The following is a 23,367-nucleotide window of genomic DNA, read 5'->3' as shown; positions in this document are numbered from 1 at the left end:
TGGTGGTACCTACCCGTGTGGACTCACAAGAGGTCCTACCACCAGTGATTACGCAAATTATAATTTTGCGGGTTTGGGTTTTATTACACGATGTTATTCCTTCACCGTGGAAGTCAATCGTAAACATTTGTTGGGTACGTATTTCATTAGAAAAATTGGTACCCGCCTGCGGGATTCGAACACCGGTGCATCGCTACATACGAATGCACCGGACGTCTTATCCTTTAGGCCACGACGACTTCAAATACGTACAAAGATACCATCAACTTGATGTTTGCTGATTATGTTTTTAGCTTGTTATTTTAAGAGACCTATTTTTACTGGTGGTAGGACCTCTTGTGAGTCGGCGCGGGTAGGTACCATCACCCTGCCTATTTCTGCCGTGAAGCAGTAATGCGTTTCGGTTTGAAGGGTGGGGTAGCCGTTGTAACTATACTTGAGACCTTAGAACTTATATCTCATGATGGGTGGCGCATTTATGTTGTGAATGTCTATGGGCTCCAGTAACCACTTAACATCAGGTGGGCTGTGAGCTCGTCCACCCATCGAAGCATAAAAAAAAAAAGCTAGCTATAGCTTTTCATTCTTCTTGGCATCTTCTATTAAGTTATTGTACTGCAATGCTCGTTTACAAAAATCAATTTAAGCATTTCATCGACTTGTAGTCATGTCACCGAAATTTTAAACATTGACATCTATGGAAAAGTTACTGAACTAAGATTTGTTGTCAACTTAGATAATGAAGCTTACTTGACAAGATAGATGGCAGTGTTCTCAATAAAAATAAACAAAAACACGCGTCACGCCCCCTAATTTGAAAATTTCTTTGTAACGTGAAGTCGTTTAAAATATGAGTGAACATGATTTAAATCTGTTGGTATGATTGGCTATGTATGAAGTGGGCAGTAAATACCTTGTGGACAAAGTCAAGTCGCAGCGTACTGCTTGTCAGATTTCTGAATCATTTGTGAAGGCTAAGTCAAATTTACTATTTTAATATGCATATATCTAAGTGAGAAAAAAGCCATTATAAATAGTTACTTGTCGCATTTAAAACATTTTCCTATCATATAACGTTCACAAAAGTCTATACTGATAATTATATTAATACTGACATGCGGCATTCGTAAACTAACATAAAATTAAGAAATGAAATTAAAAATAAAGGTGGGATTTTGAAATACTTAATGAACTCGCTACCTTGTTAAGCCTTTCACATCTATTTATCCATAATATGGAATCTTTCATCATAATTTTCACCAGCTTCGTCACTTTTGAGTATCTGGAAAATAATATATTATGCACACCTATAAAAAGCCGATGACAATGCAATACATTTATTATTCTGGTCGAATATCCTGATTAGGATTATCAGGGTAATAATAAATACAGATTACAAGTTTTAGTTCAACTGCTTTTAAAATATGACTTATTTTATTTTATTTTTTAAACAATTTTTGTAGTAACACACCAAATATAGGGGCTCCGCTGGATACACTTATTTACATTTTAGATTCTAGTTGAATATTTGTAGAAAGATTTTCCTCCTTGGCGAAATTATCACGGTCGATCGATTTGAAGTTCTTTTGAGAATTTCCGTTTCCTTCAGAAACTTCTTGAGCTCTTTTTTCCCCCTTCCGAATTCTGAAATTGTGGATGGAAATAGCATGAAACATTGTTACATTTATTTCATCTTGAGAGGTTCGACAAAAAATAGATTAGGTATAATAATTTGTACCCGTTCACAATTTTCGAAGTTAGCATTGATTTAACGATGTGGATAAAAATGCGATTTTTAATGTATTTATTCCTAACAAGCAGAATTTGCCATTAGTTGCAGCCACGACAAAGGGGGCTATGTCGTGTCCTGTAGCGAAGCAGCGTTTCGATGTGACGTCATAGGTATACTTAACCTTTAAAACCTTTAAAGCCTACTTTAAAATTATGTCTTGATATTTGAAACTTATAGACAGAAACTTATCTTGAAAATGACGTTAAAACGATTCAACTTTTTGACGCTACTTTTACACTATAAATATCGCAATGTGAAAGTCATCATTTTAATTTAATTTAAATATTCAGTGAATAATTTTTGTTCTACGACGTAAACCTAAATACGTAGCTTTCATTTCTCCCAGTAATTTTATAGATAAGTTTTAAAGTCTTCATAAAATAATTACGATATTAGAGTTTTTACTTAATTACTCACAGTGATCTCAAGCAAATGTCGATTAGCTTATTAATTGGCGCTTCAGCCAACAACCAAAGCAGCAGAGCGAATATGCATGACCAAAATATTGTACCAGTTCCATCAACGAGCTGAAATGAAAATGAACACACAGTAAATCAATTGCCATTGTTTTTTTATAGATTTATCTCCAGAAAATGTACAGCGGGCCAATCTTTTATTCGAATTTAATCCCATCGCTACCGAACTTCACAAGATGCCCGTTAGGCCAATCTGAAGATTTCTTAAATATAATATCATGAAAATCGGTTCGGCAGTTTCGAAGTCTATATAGAAAATACATACACTCATCGAGGTTTAAGCATCTAGAATTCCCTCTGTAACTGCAATAGCGCATTATACGCTACCAATTTATTTATTTTTATTTATTTATAACTTCATATATTAGAAAGTATAAAGGCGGACTTAATGCCATAGGCATTCTCCAACAGTATACCTTAGGGGAGTGCAGAGATGAACCTTGGTAGGTGTAGTGTGAAGGTGATATTACTTAAACATATGTGTATATATAAAATACATAATATTTATAGATACAAATATTCATACTTAAATAAATACATATACATATCATAAATATATACATATAAAAACATATATAAACAAATATTATCAATTAGATGACTCTGCTAACTCTCTGAAAAACAGTTCTCGAACCTTCGTCTTAAACGCTTCACGTGTAGTGGCCGACCTTATTTTGAGTGGGAGCGCATTCCATAGAAGAACAGACTGAATAGTGAATGAAGAATGTAAAAAGTCAGAACTATGTGGAGGACAGCGAAGAAGAAGATTGTGAGATGAACGAAGATTTCGGCTGTGGTCAGACCCTAAGTATTGAAAGGAAGTAGTTCAATAAGCTAAATTCTAAATAAATTTAGACTCAGGAAACAGTCCAGTGCTGTAAGTAATCTTAAAAATTCGAGAGTAATAGTACGATGTTTTCGTACTACCTAATCTTTTTTGTTAGGAATTGCAATTGATCATTATAATTTGGTAAATTTTGCTTCCTACATTTTGTGTGTAGCACTCGATCAGTGAATGGCCTCACAAATTTCTTGATGCCGCCACCCACATTGAGATATGCGCTCGAAGTAATAATTTTAGTGCATACCAACTGACCTACTCCTGAAACGTATGTCTGCCTCGCAGTGGACATTAGCAGAATATCGTTACGGGTGCGACTCGAAATGCCGCTTATAGGTCTTAATAAAATATCGATGCTGTTTCTGGTTTTCTTTTGCCGTGTAAAAATTCACGAGATAAAATATTTCCTACGCACCTTTTCCCCTTATATTGATATTAGCCATGAGCCAATGCTTTATAAACACAATACTTACAATTTTAAAATAATCGTTATGTTGCAGGTTCCTCGTGATGAAGACGTTTCGTGCGATTATGATGGTGTGGGTAAAGTAAATTCCGTACGTCAGTCGACTCACGGGGACCCATGGGTACCATGTAAGGATACCGTTAATTAAGGCTAGAAATTAAAATTTAAGTGTATTAGACAAGGAAATGTTAGGTTGAGACAAAACGCTCCATGATTTAAATTCGGAAATATTCGCATCATTTCACATGATTACTTATTAGAATCATCGATCGGTTCAATAGAATTTCTAATTTCACTTTTTTTTATAGCTTATATGGGTGGACGAGCACACAGCCCACCTGGTGTTAAGTGGTTACCGGAGCCCATAGACATGTACAACGTAAATGCGCCACCCACCTTGAGATATAAGCTCTAAGGTCTCAAGTATAGTTACAACGGCTGCCCCACCCTTCAAACCGAAACGCATTACTGCTTCATGGCAGCAATAGGCGGGTCGGTGGTACCTACCCGCGCGGACTCACAAGAGGTCCTACCACCAGTACAGTGTGCAGTTCATAGTTTTTAGATTCATTTTTGTTTGAATACTAACGCAGCTGTCCAAACGCGCAGCACATGATGAGCAGTCCCATTCCGAATGCCCAGGCCGGTCTGTTCAGTGCGGCATATATTGCGCTCTCTAACGGCCAGTATTCGCGCCATATAAATGTGCCACCGTACACTAAAACCGCCAGCATCAAAGTTGACGCTATAATTGCAAACAGGACGGTCCATTTCTGGAAAATAGAAAGGTGATATAAAACTAAAAAATAAGGTAATTTGTGGTGAATTATTTAGACGCTCCAGTAACCACTTAACATCAGGTGGGCTGTAAGCCATCCCACCCATCTAAGTAATAAATAAAACATTTGTAACAATAAAACAGTTGTACAGCTTTCAACTGATTTAGTGGTTTTGTCGAAGGTACTATCCTGCATGGTAAGAGACTATTATTACTCTGCCTAATTCTGCTGCGAAACAGTCATACTTTTAATACAGCACCCGACGTTAGGACATATTGCATTTTGGCCTTTAGAAAGAGACAATTGGCTAATTTTGATTTCGTAGAGCGCTATTTCTTACGCACGTAATAGCAATTTTATCTAACAACAACCTAAGAATTAGCAATTTAGTAATTCTACACTATATATTTGTTGAATTGCATATTGAAGCATAGTTCAAAACAGTTACTTCATCAGGAACATCTATCTATTGAGTAATAATAATACCATTATGTAATAATCATTGTATATTCATTTATTTATGATAAATGGCAAATAGAAACATTTTACATACATAATAATATTTATTTAATAACGTAATAATTATACTTATCTTTTAATTCACAATGTCCACACTTATACACAGTATCAAGCCAGAGAGAGAGCTCCGCACCGCCCGACGTCTCAACCGAGAATGAATCGAGATTGGTCGGCGCAGGGGCTTTTGTAGGCGGTGACAAACAACTATGCGTCATACTTGTTTGTCATCGCTCGAACGTTGGCTTTAATTTAAATTTGTATTTACTGCAATTATTTATAAATATATTATTACTTAATTTACTAACATTATTTGTGTTATATATCTATACCTATACATAGGCATAAGCTATCACGGCCATACTGACAGTACTTCGTCCTCGAAGTATTGTGTTACTATTTTATTTATAATATATGAGTAGGTATATTCGATTCATTAATCAACATAATATACATGGCACAGAAAAAAAAAGAAAGTAGTCAAAACATTTCAAACAAGTCTCATCAACCATTTGCATAGACACGATGGTCCCCTTTAAATAAGTAACAGAGTATTCTTGCCAACTACATAGACATGTCGATCACATTCACCCGCTGCTTGTGAGATAATCGACACCAAATAGAAGGCCGACCAGCGGTACTCTCTTCGAGTAATGCCAACTACATAGACATGTCAATCACATTCACCCGCTGCTTGTGAGATAATTGACACCAAATAGAAGGCCGACCAGCGGTACTCGGATTGAAAAATTATTGAGTAATGCCAACTACATAGACATGTCAATCACATTCACCCGCTGCCTGTGAGATAATTGACACCAAATAGAAGGCCGACCAGCGGTACTCGGATTGAAAAATTATTGAGTAATGCCAACTACATAGACATGTCAATCACATTCACCCGCTGCCTGTGAGATAATTGACACCAAATAGTAGGCCGACCAGCGGTACTCAGACAGATAAAATTTAAAGCCAAATATTTTTACTTATTCACAATATGACGTGAGTTTCTCAATTTCTTTTTGTACCATGTATATATTTTTAGTAACATTTTATGTAGGTAACCCATGTTCCTAAAAAAAAACTAATTTAAATACAAAACATTATATAGAAAAATAAATATAATCATCAAACAATTATAATCTTGAAATCTAAGAAATCACAAATTATCATCAACCCATTCTCCTGGCCAAAACCGTAATTTTTCCTTAGCGACAACTATATTCCTAACATTACCGTTGCCTTTCAGAGTATAGCGATCATTTGGAAGGATAGACTGAATTTCGTAAGGGCCCTTAAATCTAGATCTTAATTTATCATTACGCCTATGATCTTGGCTGACATAGACCAAATCACCTATATTGTATTGTTTATTATTCCGCCTAACATGATCAAATCGTTGTTTAAATGTTTCTGCTATTTTTTGTAGTCTCTGTTTGGCTATTTCACGATCAGCTTGGACGTCAATATTGGGGTGTAAATCCTCATCATTAATAATTCCGTTTAGATGAGATTGTACTATAGGTATATTTGCTTCTATACCGGTTAGTAAACGTAAGGGGGTGAAACCAGTCGATTTTTGTACTGTCGTGTTAATTGACTGCTGTACTTTTGGCAATACGTTCGGCCACTCTGACGGCTCCTCGCACATAGTGTTTAACATATTGACTACAGTAGCCACATAACGCTCAACCTGACCATTGCCTCGAGGTGTACCAGTAGCTATCATGTGGTGTTCGATATTCAGTTCTCTAAAAAGGTCTTTGATTTGATTAGAGCTAAAATTCGTACCACGATCAGTTATTACCAATGATGGTGTACCAAATAGTGTAACAGTTTCTCGGATAATTGGTATTAATTCTCCCGCACTTAGTGTTTTAAGGGGTTTTAAGAGACAAAATTTTGTGAAACCATCAACTAATAATAGTATGTGCTTAAAGCCTTCCGTGGTTGTTGGAAAAGGCCCTGTGCAATCTAAATGTATGGTATGGAATGGTACAGCAACTTTATCGATCGGATGTAATAACCCTTGTTTAGGACCAGAGAATCCCTTTTTCTTAACGCAAGTAAGACAATGGTTAATATATTTTTTGATAAAAGATGTTATCCCTGGGAACCAAAAATATTGTCGGATTTTATGTAAAACTTTATCGAACCCCACATGACAATTCATCATGAAATAGTTTTAAGATTTTTAATCTACATCCCTTCGGCACAAACAACCTCGGCTCAGCATCAGGACTAGTTTTATAATGCAATAAATTATTTTTAATTACATATTGGTTAGTGTCTAAGTTACCGGCTTGCAATTGCGACATTAGGGTCTGGGTTTCGGGGTCATTTGTTTGCGAGATTTTTAACCAAGACTCGGGACTTATATTATCGGCTTCAATAAGATTAACTTTAAAATAATGCTGCCGTTCTGAAGGAGCGGAAACAGGATTGCGACTTAGAAAATCAACATGACTGATGAATTTACCTTTTTTATACTGGATATCAAACTGAAAATCCTGCATAAAGGTCCACCAACGTGCTACCCTAGGTGACAAATCTTTTTTCGTCATGGTTGATTTTATTGCATTGCAATCCGTAATTATTGTAAATTTAATGCCAAGAAGGTATACTCGAAAGTGTTTTAATGCATTAAAAATGGCAAGTGTTTCTAGGTCATAAGAGCAGTACTTGGATTCTGCTGGACTTGTCCGTTTACTATAATAAGCGACCACCTTATTCACGTTGTCTGACTTTTGTAATAATATTGCTCCATAACCTATAGCACTAGCATCGGTGTGTAACTCTGTTGGACGCTGAGGGTCAAATATTGTCAAAAGAGGTTTGGAGGTAAGACGATCGATTACATACTTTCGTGCTCTATCTTGTTCAATGCCCCATTCCCATTTTTCGTTGTTTCTAGTCAATTTTGTTATACAAGCTGTCTTCGAGGCAAAATCGGGTATAAATTTCCTAAAATAACTACATAAGCCCATAAATTGTCGGACTTGTTTAACATTAGAGGGTGTTGGTGAATTTGCTAAAGCATTGGTTTTAGATTCACCCGGCCTAACACCTTCGCGAGATATTTGTCTCCCCAAATACTCGATGCTATCTAGGAAGAATTTGCATTTCTTAAGATTAACTGTAAAGCCACAAGAGCTAAGTGCCGAAATTGTTTGTTCCAAATAAGATAAACCTTCTTCAATTGTATTAAACGGGATCAAAATGTCATCAATATACACCAAAATAAATGGTAAATGGCCTACTGCCTTAGTGATAGCTCTTTGAAACACCGACGGGCCATTACAAATTCCAAAAGGCATTTTCGTAAATTCGTAATGTCCGTCTGGTGTTACAAAGGCGGTGTATTTAGTAGAGTTACTGGAAATAGGGATTTGATAAAAGCCATTTTTCATATCTATGGATATATAATACGTTGAATTTCCCAATTTATCTATTTGATCTTCAATGAGCGGGAGAGGATATCGATCCTTTTCTATTATCTTATTTAACGCACTATAATCAATGCACATTCTATCGCTTCCATCTTTTTTTTTAACTAAAATCATGGGACTAGCGAAAGATGAATTACTTTCTTTGATTATTTTTTTATTCAATAAATCTTCCACTAATTCTTTAACCTTCTCTCTTTCTATCGGGGCTAATCGGTATGGCCTGTAATAGATTACCTCATCTCTTTTTAATTTTATTTCAAGTTCACCAGTCTTTACATGACCAATATTGTCCAAAACAGAGGGGTATTTTTGAAAAATAGCCCTTATCCTATCCTGCAGCTGATGATCTAGACTGTTTATCGCACCTGAGAGTTCCATTATACTATTAACGTTAACGTTTTGTATCAAATTTACGTTATAACTAGATTTCGTAATACTTTTTCGCACTAATCGAGAACCTAAATAGTCGGTCACTAATGCAATGTCGGGATGTTGGATAGCATTTCTGCCAATCAACAGACCGTATTCAAAATCGGTATCCGTAATGACAAAAATATCTAGTTCGATACACAATTCATCAAATTTAACAGGAACTGTAATTTTGGCAAATACTTTCAAGGTACCTTTGCCTATCCCGCAAAGAGATAAATAACATGGGTTAAAGTGGACGCCAAGATGTTCTGCTATAGATTGTTTGATTATACTACAGCTTGATCCTGTATCAATAAGTGACTGAATTAAGATATTATTAATATGTACTGGTGTTAAAACTAATTCGCTTTGTCTAAAAAATTTACTTCGTTATCAATTTTAGAAGGGTCCGTTTTGGGTTTATATCTACAGTAAGAATCTAAATGCCCGGGTTTTTTGCAATAAGTACAAAATTTTCTTTTTTCATTATTTGATCCTTGTTCTGAATTAGGTTTATTATCTTGGGTACTTTTTTTACTGTAACATTGTTGTCTGGTGTGACCGATTTTACCACAGTTAAAACACCTTGTGTCATCGGGTTTAGAATCAGTCTTAAAGCGCTTAGAGGGTTGCGCATTGTAAGAGTCTTTACTATCTATTGGCCTTTTTTTTGTTTTCGCGTAAGAAGTAAATAGGGCAATTAATTCTGAAGTAGTTTTAACATTGCTGTTAAACGAAGCCATTTTTACATTAACATCGCATATACTACCACAGACTAATTCAATCAATTGTAATTCCGTAAATGTAATTTTTGTATTCTTTAGTAACCTAATTTTTTCCCTTGCGTACTCGCAATAAGAATCTGCAGTTTCCGACGTGTATAGCACTGCCTTATGAAGTTTTTCTGCTAGATTCTTTTTCTCAGGGTATAAAGCTACCAGCTCTAAACGTAAATTGTCCCACGAACGACCCTCAGGCGGGTCCCATGTTTCAAACCACAATAAGGCGGATCCCTTAAGGGCCTTACCAGCTTTGGCGACTGTTGCGATGTTACTCCATCCAAACTCTTTGGAGAGGGTTTCAATATTGTTGCACCATGATTCAGCACCAAGGTCACTTTTAGCAGGATCAAATACGGGCAGGGCGACCTCGCTGTCGTTCTGGCGGGAACCGGAAACTGCGTCTTTGATGGCCTTCAGAAGCTCTTGTAAGATAGGTAAATCCATCTGGAGTTTTAAAAGAAAAATATTAATCAACAAGCTAGGATTATCGAATCCCACTTCTGATAATAGCAATTTTATCTAACAACAACCTAAGAATTAGCAATTTAGTAATTCTACACTATATATTTGTTGAATTGCATATTGAAGCATAGTTCAAAACAGTTACTTCATCAGGAACATCTATCTATTGAGTAATAATAATACCATTATGTAATAATCATTGTATATTCATTTATTTATGATAAATGGCAAATAGAAACATTTTACATACATAATAATATTTATTTAATAACGTAATAATTATACTTATCTTTTAATTCACAATGTCCACACTTATACACAGTATCAAGCCAGAGAGAGAGCTCCGCACCGCCCGACGTCTCAACCGAGAATGAATCGAGATTGGTCGGCGCAGGGGCTTTTGTAGGCGGTGACAAACAACTATGCGTCATACTTGTTTGTCATCGCTCGAACGTTGGCTTTAATTTAAATTTGTATTTACTGCAATTATTTATAAATATATTATTACTTAATTTACTAACATTATTTGTGTTATATATCTATACCTATACATAGGCATAAGCTATCACACGCTACTTTTTTTTTTTTTTTTTTAACGCTGGGGAATCCCTTTACGGATACCCGGTCGAGAGGGGTAATAGACCGGGTTATGTCGGACTCCGGCGCCTCCAGAGAAGAAGAGGGAGAAGAGGAAGACCAAACTCCTCCTCTTCTTCCAATTCCTACCGGGAGACTACGCATTGAGAAAGGCGCGCGAGGCGCTGCGCGGCGTCTACCACGCAGGATCCGCCCCGCAAAACCGACTACCGACCACTGAAGTAGGAATCCTATGGAAATGAAACGTCAACAAAAAATTCGTGCCACTGTGACGTCATCTGGCCACAAAACATGGCGGTTTTAGTGCTGCCCAGAAGATTTTCGACTAAACCCCATCGAGCTCCACCACTCCGACTACGCACGCTGCCTATGTGTCGGTCGAGAGTTTAAGGTGCGGCTATAATAGAAACAGAGCTGTTAGTGTATCGTGCGACAGAGACGTCGATTTGAAATATTTATCGCCGGATACTGTAATAGAAATTTTAATTGTCCTCGAAATAAATTGCTCATGTACTTTCTTGGAGCAAAAACTTTCTACCTATAGTCCTACACACATTTCTAATTCTCGACTCTAGCACTAGTGTATTGTGGTACAATCGTCCGAGATTATTCGGCCGAGAAGCAATCACATCTTAAGACCTGATAAATGAAAGTCAATATTCCAATGCAAAGGAGATATCGCAAAGAGCCTATACTCGCTGTACCCGTCTAAAATAAAGATAAGATATATATTTAATTACTAAAGACGTACCTTCGACACAGTATTCAGTTTCCCTTCGGCCTTATATTTCGCAAAGATGAATCCAAAAAGTACGCCGACGAGATATGTCGCGTAACGGGCATGACTTTTAATGTACAGTACATGCAAATCGTGACTACCACGAGGATTCACGAGAAATCTGAAAATTCTTTTCTTTTTACATACACATTTTCATTCGCTCAAACAGCTTCAATAAACTTCCTGAAATCGAAAAGCCCACTCGTTATCAGGTATGAGCTTCATGAAAGCCTTTTATTGTTTACGATTCCGTTAATATTTAGTTTGTAGTACCTAATAAGTATTGCGTAAGTATTAAAGAACATTACCACTCTAATGTTTCTAACTAAATAATTGTCATTTAGTAAGCCTATATTTCATTACGCAAATCCAATAGTCTCCTCCTTTCTTTCCTTTTCTTCCTCCACGTTCCCATGAGACTTTAGGATATTGTTTTATTAATTGTTCCGAACAACAACAATAGCGGGTGATTGACCTAAGAACACAGCAATTTGCCGAAATTGTAAGGCGGCTGCCCAAGTGCAATCCAATGGCGGGTAAATGAGTCGCTACAAGATTGTAAGCCCGTGCATCGGCTGACAACTGTATTGTACTGTATACTGTAATGTATTGTGTACATTGCGTCCAAAATAAAACACTTTGTGTTACTAATTCATATTTGGCCGTCATCACCGAGATTCACTTGATGAGAGACACACTTGACTTCGATCTATGATCCGGTTGATATACCCATATGCTCCTAGTAGAATCATACCTGCGGTGTGCTCATTCTATTATGTCCAACGTTTCCTGTATACAGTTTTCGTGGTCACATGAAGTTGCATTAAATCGCATATTATGTCCAACGTTTCCTACGTTACAGTTGTCGCGATCACGGAGTCATCGGTTTGTATTAAATCGATTACGAACTAATAAAATAAGAACCAAACTTACTCAATAGTGAAAATCTGGACTGCAGACAACCGGTACAAGTAGGTAATGATCCCTGGTAGCGAAAGTGCGATCATAAACATGACGCTAGCAGCTATGAGACCTGCTTTTGGATACTTTTTGTATATAGAGAACCAGAATACGGTGATCACGAAGAAGTGGAAGTCGCAGGGTATATACCAAGATATTATTAAGCACTGAAAATTTTATTAATCGTCATGTTTATAATCTACAAATTATGGTTAGTATTTCAACGGTGTCAAACTAGAATTATCTTCTATATTATGGATTAAAGAAGAACGAATGAATATGGAACAATAGCGAAAACCATTATAAATTTCGGATTTTTTTTAGCTGAGTGAACGGTGCTCACCTGTGGTCAAATAGTTATCGGAAGATATAGACATCACAACGTGAATGCCGCCACTCACTTTGAGACTTGAGGTGTATGTCGCAATTGTATAAGTAATTACGTGAAGTCTAATTTTTATTCTTATCATTTAGGTCACGACAACTTCAAATTCTACTATATATTCATATATTTAACATATTACGATTTCAAGTTTCTTTATTAAGTAATCAACGACGAATTCCCTTTGCCGTGAATTTGGGAAAATATATTTACTTTTAACAGTAAGAAAATATCATTCACAAAAAGCGAAAGTCAGAATGTACTTAAAGTCAAAGTTTTAAAATTATCTTTATATTTAGAACAATCTTCTTTTTCTTCACCTTATCCCACTAGGTGAGGTCGGCACAGATAATTTTTCTCTTCCATTCTCTTCTATCAGCAGTCAGCTCAACACTCAGTCCTCTCTCTCTCATATCGTCATTCACACATTCCATCTATGTCTTCTTCGGTCGACTTCTTCCCCCTCTACCTTGCACTACCATTTCCATACATCTCCTAGTCACATGCATCTTCTCTCTACGCATCACATGTCCATACCACGCTAACCGTCTGCTCTTTATGTTTAGAACAATCATCATTATCCTGCCCTTCTCCCAATTCCTTCACCGGTTAAATGAATATATGACAAAACGCTTAAGAGTTTTCACCATGTTTTCAGTGTCGACGTAATTGTTGATCATCAGCAAATTAAGCCACCAGTTCTTCCTACAGAGTTCTATTTCTAGATCGACTAATTTGTTCCACAGAGGGCCGTTTCCTGTGTAAGTATGTACCGCGCAAACATAGAATATTACCACTGCAAGTGCCACTATAAGTCTGTAAATAGGGTAAATTTTGTTTTAGCCGGATAAGCCATTTTTTGTTACAATAATATTCCAGTACCGATATATTTGTCCTTTTTAATGTCTGATCTTTTCGCTAAGAAAAGTAGCGTTCCGATTACTGTCAATTGAATTTAAGAAAGAACTTGAAATATGGAAAGCGTTGTAGAAATTTCTATATTTGTATTTTTCAATAAAAAATTTTACTTTCCAGATTACACTTTGATAATAATTATACAGTACATCCATTATAAAATAGGATATAATTGCAAATTTGCTATATTTCCTAACATTATTTGGCTTTGCAAAAAAAAAAAAATTACTGTAATAAGATTTACTTTCTATTGCTCTTAAGAAATACCTGATGTATCTTTTGAAGATTATCAAGAACGGATTCGGTAATTTTTCGTAGGTTGTAAAAGCCGAAAACGTGAGGAGTCCAGATAAAAAGAAAAACGTATCCACAAATAGATCGTTGTGGACAAGGAAAAGCCCGAAAAACGATCGGACCACCTGAAAACAACACAAAAGCCAATATCAGTTTTACATGTCTCTATCGGCATCTAATCTTCACTTATTAGCGGTAGGCAGCGGCTTGGCTCTGCCCCTGGCATTGCTGAAGTCCATGAGCGACGGTAACCACTCACCATCAGGTGGGCCGTATGCTCGTCTGCCTACAAGGGCAATAAAAAAAAATATATTAACTATTGTGTATGTGGGGCGGTGAAAGGGTATTATAGTTTAAGCAACATCTCATTTAATACGCGACATTTATCTTTGTAATTAAAGGTCAGTTTTATTTGGTATTACTCGTAGTATCAACAATTTGATTTTTTAAATTCATCATCATCATCATCATGACATTTATCTTTGTAATTAAAGGTCAGTTTTATTTGGTATTACTCGTAGTATCAACAATTTGATTTTTTAAATTGAACTTCCATTATGTTTACCCCATTTAAATAGCTAAAGAAGTTTTTCTGTTACAATTTTTTTTTTCAAATTTTAAACATTAAATGCTCCGGTAAACTTGCAAAACAGTTAATAAAACCAAATAGCCTTTCACCTCTTGATAAATTTAAAATTAATTGCCGCTTTTTTTTTAAAAACTTCGTTTTTTCTGACGCGTATTTTCTATGTTATTTTTAAATTTTCTTCTTTTTTTATTGCCGTTACATTACACGGGTTAACACCAAATTTGACTTTGATTGCAAAGCATAAAATTTCGATATTTTATATAGTAAATAGACGAAAAAAAATACATGGCATGAAACAGTTTGCTTTTGAACTTTAATAAATTGACCACATATGAAACAAAATGCATCAGCATCGTATTTACACTTTCGTGACATTATAAGTTTTTCTGGGCTTGTACAAAACACCTGATCGTTGTTTATGACTCGGGTGTCATCTAGTGGCACTGTGTAAACGTAAACACGCCACTCTCATAGCGCGGTTTTTTTGAAAGTATTAAAATTAATTAAAATTTATAAAAAAATTGAAAATGAGTATTATTACTATATTTTTTTAATTTTTTTTTTGCTTAGATGTGTGGACGAGCTCACAGCCCACCTGGTGTTAAGTGGTTACTGGAGCCCATAGACATCTACAACGTAAATGCGCCACACACCTTGAGATATAGTTCTAAGGTCTCAGTATAGTCACAACGGCTGCCCCACCCTTCAAACAGAAACGCATTACTGCTTCACGGCAGAAATAGGCGTGGCGGTGGTACCTACCCGTGCGGACTCACAAGAGGTCCTACCACCAGTAATTACGCAAATTATAATTTTGCGGGTTTGATTTTTATTGCACGATGTTATTCCTTCACCGTGGAAGTCAATCGTGAACATTTGTTGAGTACGTATTTCATTAGAAAAATTGGTACCCGCCTGCGAGATTCGAACACCAGTGCATCGCTCGATACGAATGCACCGGACGTCTTATCCTTTAGGCCACGACGACTTCAAATAAATAACTATCACAAAAGCAAACTTTATACCAAAGAAAGGTATTTTATTTTCGTTTTTGTGAATAATTAACCGGAGAAACCTAGTATAAACGTTAGGACAAAGAACGATTTTTTTTTGTAGAGTTGTGTTATTTCCATCAGCGTTGCAGTTTTGATGGTCACGGACGACTGACGGTCACGGTCACATTTGAGTAATTACGCTTATTATCGTCTAATCAAAAAACGTTGCTTTTTATAATAACATTTAAAAAATGCGAGATAATACCGTATAAGCAGTTTTAATTATTTCATCGACTCGCAAAAACCGAATAAAACGCTATTGTATAAATTATTTTGATTTGCATTATTTGTGTCAAATCTATTCAAATTTGTCGTGCGAATGACACAAGTTGTGGCTACACTTCTAAGCGACATTTTTGCAACTCTACACGGGAGTCATTAAAGTTTAAAATTTCGAAAAAATATCTTGACAAACAATTTATTCAGCTTTTTGAATGGGGTAAACATAATTGTAGTTCAATTAAAAACCAAATAAAATTGACCTTTAATCACAAAGATAAATATCGCGTAGCGAAATATTGCTTCCACCTTCAATCTTCACCCCTTGATCTTTTGTTCTTTGTGTGCCGTCAACTTTTGAAATCGTCGAAAGTGTGCTGCGACTAAAAAGTTTGAGAAAATCTGATCTAGATATCCATCTAGACATTCACACAATCTCACGGCTCACGTGCTGCTGTGGTATTACGAGATAGCACATTAACGACCTAATGACATAAGGCAGTCGCCTCAATTTTAAACGAACATATGCCGTACCGTCTGCATGCAGCATTATTATAATCTATATATTATATATATATATAAATGAATTGCTGTTCGTTAGTCTCGCTAAAACTCGAGAACGGCTGGACCGATTTGGCTAATTTTGGTCTTAAATTATTTGTGCAAGTCCAGAGAAGGTTTAAAAGGTAGATAAATGAATGGACGGATTCCTTTTGTTTGTTTTAAGTTTATTGTATACAAAAGTTTAGGTCTTTTATTTATCGATTGAGGCACTACGAAGTCTACCTTGTCAGCTAGTATAATAATATAACTAAATCTTACTCGATCTGAAGTATATCCATCGCTGATAGGACCAGAATTAACAATACTTATCAGATGATCAACAGCTATCAAACACATTGTCAACCATTTGACTCCATAAATAGCTTCCAAGCCATCTCTTCTCATCTTAAACAGGTTAGAGGCATTTTCTTTCATACAAAACGCCTTTATCACTTGTGTTACTGGAATTAAAATGTTAATTAATGTCATATTGGTATTAACAAAACTAGAATTATATTTATAATGAATGACGCATGATGACTTACTTGTTGTATTAACATTGAGTTGTTTGGAACAAGACACAAAAGTGCATACTAGGCAAATGACTGCTAACAATCCCACTGTACATCTAAAATTAAATACTTTAGTTATTATTTAGGTTATTTTTGTGAAATTGTTTCACATAAATGTTAATTTTGTGTTGTTGTCGCAAAAGCGGAGTATTGTGTATTAGAAAAAATATGGAACAGTGATGGTGTTGCAATAAGCTTCTACGTTGTTTTTAGCCTAAGGATGATGTATCGCTGTCGTCGTCGTGGCTTAAAGGCTAAGACGTCCGGTACATTCATATCGAGCGATACACCGGTGTGCGAATACCAGGCGGGTATATACCAATATTTCTAATGTAATACGTACTAAACAAATGTTCACGATTGACTTCCACGGTGAAGGAATAAAATCGTGTAATAAAAATCAAACCCCTAAAATTATAATGTGCGTAATTGCTGGGCCCCACCTTTCATATTATGATTTGATTATAAACATTTACTTTTAATTGTCCTTCCATTTACGAAGATAACATTTAACGAAAAGTAAATACCAATCAAAATATCCCAAGTTAGTTAATTAAATGTGTCTTACACGAAATAATAGAATAGAGCATCGAATTCCTTATGATTCCCACTAGTCTGACATGCATTAGTTATAGCAATGCTAGCATTGATACCGGATGTGCCAAGGTGACTCCGTGATACCATCGCAGCCAACAGCTTCTCGATTGTGCTGGGTGGACAGGAAGCAGGCATGCAAACTCCCCATTGTAACTCATTAAGGGGACGCGCGTGAAGAGGTTGGTACTGTAAAATAGAGATGTATCAGTGATGCTCTGAAAACGAGTTTTGTTTATATTTTTATTGAGATATACTGCAGCCTTTCCCAAAGTGGGCGATAACGCTCCCTTGTGGGTTCTGCAGGCCTAAAGGGGGGCGGTAAGAGACCCAGAAAAAAATGGGGTCGTTGTGTAGAGGCTTGGGAGGCGATTTGTAATTTAATCTAGGCCTCTTAGACACCGACTGAAAAAATGGGGGCGCTAAAAAATAATTTAGTCTCAAAGTGGGTAGTAGACAAAATAAGTTTGGGAATCCCTGAGATATAGTGTATAGATATGATGTGTAAGTACCAAGATCGCTCACAGCCCACTTGGAGTTAAGCGCATCGGCGATAGCCAGATACCATTTTTGCATTGTTGAAGTAGAAACATTACATAGAGTAATTTCAGAGAGTCGAAAGTTTTCCACTTAAAGACGGTAGGTATATATGAGTCGACTAGTATCAAAGCCGGCAATCTGACTTTTGGACAATGATTGGTAAATCAGAAAAACGAATTATTGACTTTGTATTCCATTGGCAGTCACAAAACTCTTCGGAACGACATCTTAGATAAATAACAGGTTAACTATTAACCTTTATTTAATGCAGGTTTTGAACCGTATTCTTTGAAGGAGACGATTATATTCAAATCAATCTGAATTGACATATCAATAAAAAAAATTTGTCCAAATGCACAGATTGCCACCTTTGATAATAGACGACTCATATCTATCACTAGATTTCTTAATCTCATTTTTGAAACGGACCGTCACCTCGGGCATTAGTAGGTGAAGTTATAACTAGAAATGGTTTGGTAGTTGTTTCAAAAAAAACTAAATCAATAGATAATACTTTACTGGTGGTAGGACCTCTTGTGAGTCCGCGCGGGTAGGTACCATCACTCTGCCTATTTCTGCCGTGAAGCAGTAATGCGTTGCGGTTTGAAGGGCGGGGCAGCCGTTGTAACTAACTATACTTGAGACCTTAGAACTTATATCTCAAGGTGGGTGGCGCATTTACATCGTAGATGTCTATCGGCTCCAATAACTACTTAACAGTAAGTGGGATGTGAGATCGTCCACCCATCTAAGCAATAAAAAAATATATAAAAGATCATCGTACCCTTAAAAAATCTGATGCCGATTGGTAAGGAGAAAAGGCGGTGTCGACTTCATAGCTTTTCTGTTCTGTCTCGAGGATGATATCAACGAGGCAGTACTTCATCAGTAAATCGGTCCGAGAGTCTGACCAAGGAGGGTTCATGCATTGGTCGTAATTCCCTAATTGATACTTGTTACCGAATAGCACGCCCAGTGGCTCCGTTGATTGGGAGTCCCATTCTGTAAGTACGAGGGTTTTTAATGGAGATACCATAAATTGGTTTTGTTCTGGGTATGTCGTGGCGTGTAGCGATTTCTATCGGTCGGCTAGGTTATGTGTGCCCCCATGATGTCGCATCCGTATTACATCAATTTGTACTGTTAAATATTACAAAAACTGATACATATTGAATGTGTATTTGTATTTTTACTAACACATGAAATGATTGGTATTCAATCGATCTTGTTACGTAAATTTCTATAAAGGGTATCTTAACATTTAAATAAGAAAAGTTATAACTAGTTTTTATATGCCCGGGCTGTGATATTTTTATTGCGTTACTAGCTGACCCGGCAGACTTCCTAGTACCTCAATTGATAAATAAAATACCTAAACTGCTGTATAAAATAAACGTAAAACAAACAAAAGGAATCCGTCCGACGGGAGACACATCGAAGGGAAAACAAAATTGTTATTTTTATTTAATTCCGAGCATTTTCATATTTATCTACCTTTTAAACTTCTCTTCTTCTTTCTCTGGACTTCCGCAAATAATTCAAGACCGAAATTAGCCAAATCGATCCAGCCGCTCTCGAGTTTTAGCGAGACTCACGAACAGAAATTCATTTTTATATATATAGATGAAATGATTGGTATTCAATCGATCATGTTAAGTAAAATCTATCTACTTATTTCTATAAAGGGTATCTTAGCAAGATAGCACTGTTTAATTTAAAAATAAAAAAGCTCTAACTAGTTTTTGATATTTCCGGGCTGTGATAATTTTATTGCATTATTAAGTACACGTGTTGAACTACTCCTAAGTATGGATTAAAATATCTGGTTTATAGCCACTGTCGGTCTGATCTTTTCGAGAAAATTTCGCGGCCTTTTATCCAAATATGTGGCTATGTCTCATCGATGACGCGTCAAAGCTCTTGGCCTTGAGCCCATGGATAATTTTTAACGTGAGAAACACATTCGATATAGCCGCCCCAAAAATCGTGAACCGTAGAAAATGAAGAGAAAGAAGAAGCTTTAGACTGCCTTTCAATTTAATTCTATCAAGCCATATCCTGTGGATATATCAACAGGTCCAAGGAATAACATTGTAACTCAGTTTTAGCTAAATATGAGTTACTAGCGACCCGCCCTCGCTTCGCTTCGGAAACTGTAATTTATTATTGATTTCTCCACTATTTAATGGATGTTATTATACATATAAACCTTCCTCTTCAATAACTCTATCTATTAAAAAAAACGCATCAAAATCCGTTGCGTAGTTTTAAAGATTTAAGCATACATAGGGATATAGGGACAGAGAAAGCGACTTTGTTTTATACTATGTAGTGACAATGTTATTCCTTGCATGTATCGCTTTACATACTTACCCCATACGGCCCAAAGCGTGAAGTTCCGGAGTCCTTGAATCATGTGATGTATATGATTAACACATTGTTGCTCTTCCAGTGTCCAAATTTTGTGTTCAAGCAACAGCAATACATCTTCGAGATACAAAGGACCCTTTTCAGTTGCTTTTTCCTCCTTATCTATAACTTCGATCAAATCTTTCGATGCTGCATTATAATCAACATATCCCTGGGTTAAATTCTTTGAATTTTTCACTTGATTCGTGACCTGGCACGTTACCTCAGCTAATATGTATAAACAAACGACAAGACTGTAACGTTTCATTGTTTAGTCTTAAATAATTTGAAGCTGCTTCTATTTTTATATATATAAACAGATTTTTTGCATGATCACCCGAAAGATTAAAGTTTTTTTGTTTTTATATGTTTTTAGATGGGTGTATTCATTCACTAAATAACAAATTGCAAGCCGATTTGTACGAAACAGATATTTAATATGGTGTTCTGGTGGTAGATGAGTCGTCGTGGCCTAACGGATAAGACGTCCGGTGCATTCGTGTTGAGCGATGCACCAGTGTTCGAATCTCAGGCCGATTTTTCCAAACCAATTTTTCTAATGAAATATGTACAAAACAAATGATCACGATTTACTTCCACGGTGAAGTAATAACATCGTGTAATAAAAATCAAACCCGCAATATTATAATTTGCGTAATTACTGGTGGCAGGACCTTTTGTGAGTCCGCGCGGGTAGGTACCACCACCCTGCCTATTTCTGCCGTGAAGCAGTAGGTAATGCGTTTCGGCTTGAAGGGTGGGGCAGCCGTTGTAACTATACTTGAGACCTTAGAACTTATATCTCAAGGTGGGTGGCGCATTTACGTCGTAGATGTCTATGGGCTCCAGTAACCACTTAACACCAGGTGGGCTGTGAGCTCGTCCACCCATCTAAGCAATAAATAAAAAAGATGAGTGCACGCTCTCACGGATGTGTTCCAGGATCTCGTTCATTGACTACTGCCGCTTACGATCAATTATGTTGAAGGATACATTCATTACGATAAGACGGTGGTGTAATCAATGAAACTTTTGCTTCAGTCCTATGCCTCAAGGTGAATAGCATCATTTAGGCTGTGGTGTCTATGAACTCTGATGACTGTTTAACATCAGCCCCCAGGCCTCCGCCAATCGATCTACCCTTTTTAGCAATTTAAATAATTAACCCAAGGAAAACGAATTAAAACGTATTAACGTCGTATTAACGAATAATAAACGTAATATTTACCATGCGCGGACGTTGAGGAAAAAAAACCCATTCAAAAATTTGTTTCAATGTTGGGGTTTAATTGACATTGAATGTTGTTTGCTGAAGTGTTAAATGGATACAGATTATAATACGAATATGAATAGAACGAAAAATCGTACAGAATTTGTGAGTTTTAAGAAGATTAATTGTAGTGTATTTATTTTATTTCCAATCAGATAAGAATATACGAAACAAAAGACGATATTTAAATTATATTTAGATTTTGCTGATTAAAAACTAATAATTTTAAATTATAATTGGTTCTTATCTATCTTCTATCTTATAAATTTAAAATAAAATATTGGTCTTCTAGATGTTCCCAAAGCCTTTCCGATTGCAATAAAGTTTGGTACAATTGTTGTTTTCACTACACGAAAGGTTTTGTATTTTTTTTTTTTTCATACCTAAGCTGGTCTAGAGTCTAGAGAGACCATATCAGCGTAACCTTAACTAGTAGGTGAGCTCGCGGGGCTCAAACCTGACGATTTTGCTAACACGAACCCTAGCAAGAGCCGTGCTTCGCAGAATCTACCACCGGATCGGAAACGCGAATATATATATTTTATAATAAAAGTTTGAAAATTTTGTGTGTACAGGACAACGTTTTCCGGGTCTGCTTAATATAAAATAATATTGAATCATTTGGTGTTGGTATCTATGGTAATGGTCTTAAATTAGACTTATTGGTATTGTTATTGTTGTTGTTATTATGTTATTATTATTCATGTTGTTAATGTTATTTATGGTCTTATTGTTATTGTTAGACTTTTTGCACATGTTTAAGTAACCATAAAAAAATACTTTTTGTACTAACATACATTGTACATTTAAGTCAAAGATACTTCAAATAATTTTTATTTTCAAGCAAAGCAATAAAGAGTCGATAAATTTATGCGCGTGTTATTTAAAAACGAATTATTTCTCTGAGAATTGTAGCTCTTCACAATTATAACGATGAATTGTTTTATAAATGAAATAGTACGGCGTATAAGTCGCTGTAGTACCTAATGACCTTAGTTGCTCTTAATTATAATTTGAATAAAAAAATATGACAAAATTTGAAGTGTGAAAAAAGTTTGTCGATTATATTGTGACTGCATTGAATACCCACTGACTTTCCGCCGGATCTTCTCAGTGGGTCGCGTTTCCGATTCGATAGTAGATTCAGTGAGTACAGCTATTGCCAGGGCTAGTTTTTTTTTTTACCTACCTAAGCTGATAGCCTTGAGAGACTATGTCAGCATAACCTAACAAGTGAATGAGCTCACGGGACTCAAACCTGACGACGTTGCTAACACTAAACCTAACAAGAGCAGTGCTTCGCAGAATCTATCACCGGATCGCAAACGCGACCCACTGAGAAGCTCCGGCGAGAAACTCAGTGGGCTGTGTCTGTGGGTTAATTTGCTCGCCGAGTCCCTCGTCGTTCGCAAGCGACGGCTTCGACGAAAACGATGACCAGTGCTTGAGGTACCTAAAATCACAGTTAGTGGATCGGGAGGATCCGAAATGACGCAAGGGCTAGTGTTAGCAATCCCTCCCAGGCTGAACCCCGTGAGTTCACCTACCAAATCGGGAATCGCTGGAATATCCCCCTAGTCTACCAGCGATTAGCTAGAGAAATAATCTTGAAAACTTTTTATTTTGCTTAGTAGTGATATGTTTACTGATATGACAACTACTGTGAATCTAAAACA

General features: G+C 36.3%; 1 protein-coding gene across 2 annotated transcripts; it reads right to left on the bottom strand.

The window, feature by feature from the left end:
* Window positions 1-875: 875 nt before the first annotated feature.
* LOC105841380 (nose resistant to fluoxetine protein 6) lies at window positions 876-17,607 on the bottom strand. Of its 2 annotated transcripts, XM_062676149.1 has the most exons (12): window positions 17,447-17,607; window positions 16,852-16,934; window positions 16,586-16,767; window positions 13,874-14,025; window positions 13,339-13,507; window positions 12,283-12,476; window positions 11,323-11,470; window positions 4,165-4,348; window positions 3,583-3,725; window positions 2,210-2,319; window positions 1,472-1,644; window positions 876-1,282 (listed from the first exon to the last, which is right to left on the bottom strand). In XM_062676149.1, the coding sequence occupies exons 1-11, from the start codon at window positions 17,560-17,562 to the stop codon at window positions 1,503-1,505; spliced, it is 1,623 nt and encodes a 540-aa protein (XP_062532133.1). In that variant the 5' UTR covers window positions 17,563-17,607; the 3' UTR covers window positions 876-1,282; window positions 1,472-1,502. The 2 variants fall into 2 exon arrangements, with proteins under 2 accessions (XP_062532133.1, XP_012544390.4); XM_012688936.4 differs by lacking the exon at window positions 876-1,282 and having other exon boundaries at window positions 1,322-1,644.
* Window positions 17,608-23,367: the final 5,760 nt, after the last annotated feature.

The sequence above is a fragment of the Bombyx mori genome, chromosome 25 (genome assembly GCF_030269925.1).
Source record: "Bombyx mori chromosome 25, ASM3026992v2".
NCBI lineage: Eukaryota > Metazoa > Arthropoda > Insecta > Lepidoptera > Bombycidae > Bombyx > Bombyx mori.
The sequence above is the reverse complement of the archived record's forward strand: the minus strand, read 5'-3'. Positions and strand labels throughout refer to the sequence as shown.

Excerpts from the sequence above, each read along its gene's own strand:
- LOC105841380 (XM_062676149.1), bottom strand. The coding sequence starts at position 17,562 with ATGGTATCACGGAGTCACCTTGGCACATCCGGTATCAATGCTAGCATT. Across the intron at positions 13,508-13,873 it reads ATCTTCAAAAGATACATCAG|ACTTATAGTGGCACTTGCAG; the intron begins GTATTTCTTAAG and ends CCCTATTTACAG. Across the intron at positions 11,471-12,282 it reads GTCCAGATTTTCACTATTGA|ATTTCTCGTGAATCCTCGTG; the intron begins GTAAGTTTGGTT and ends AAGAATTTTCAG.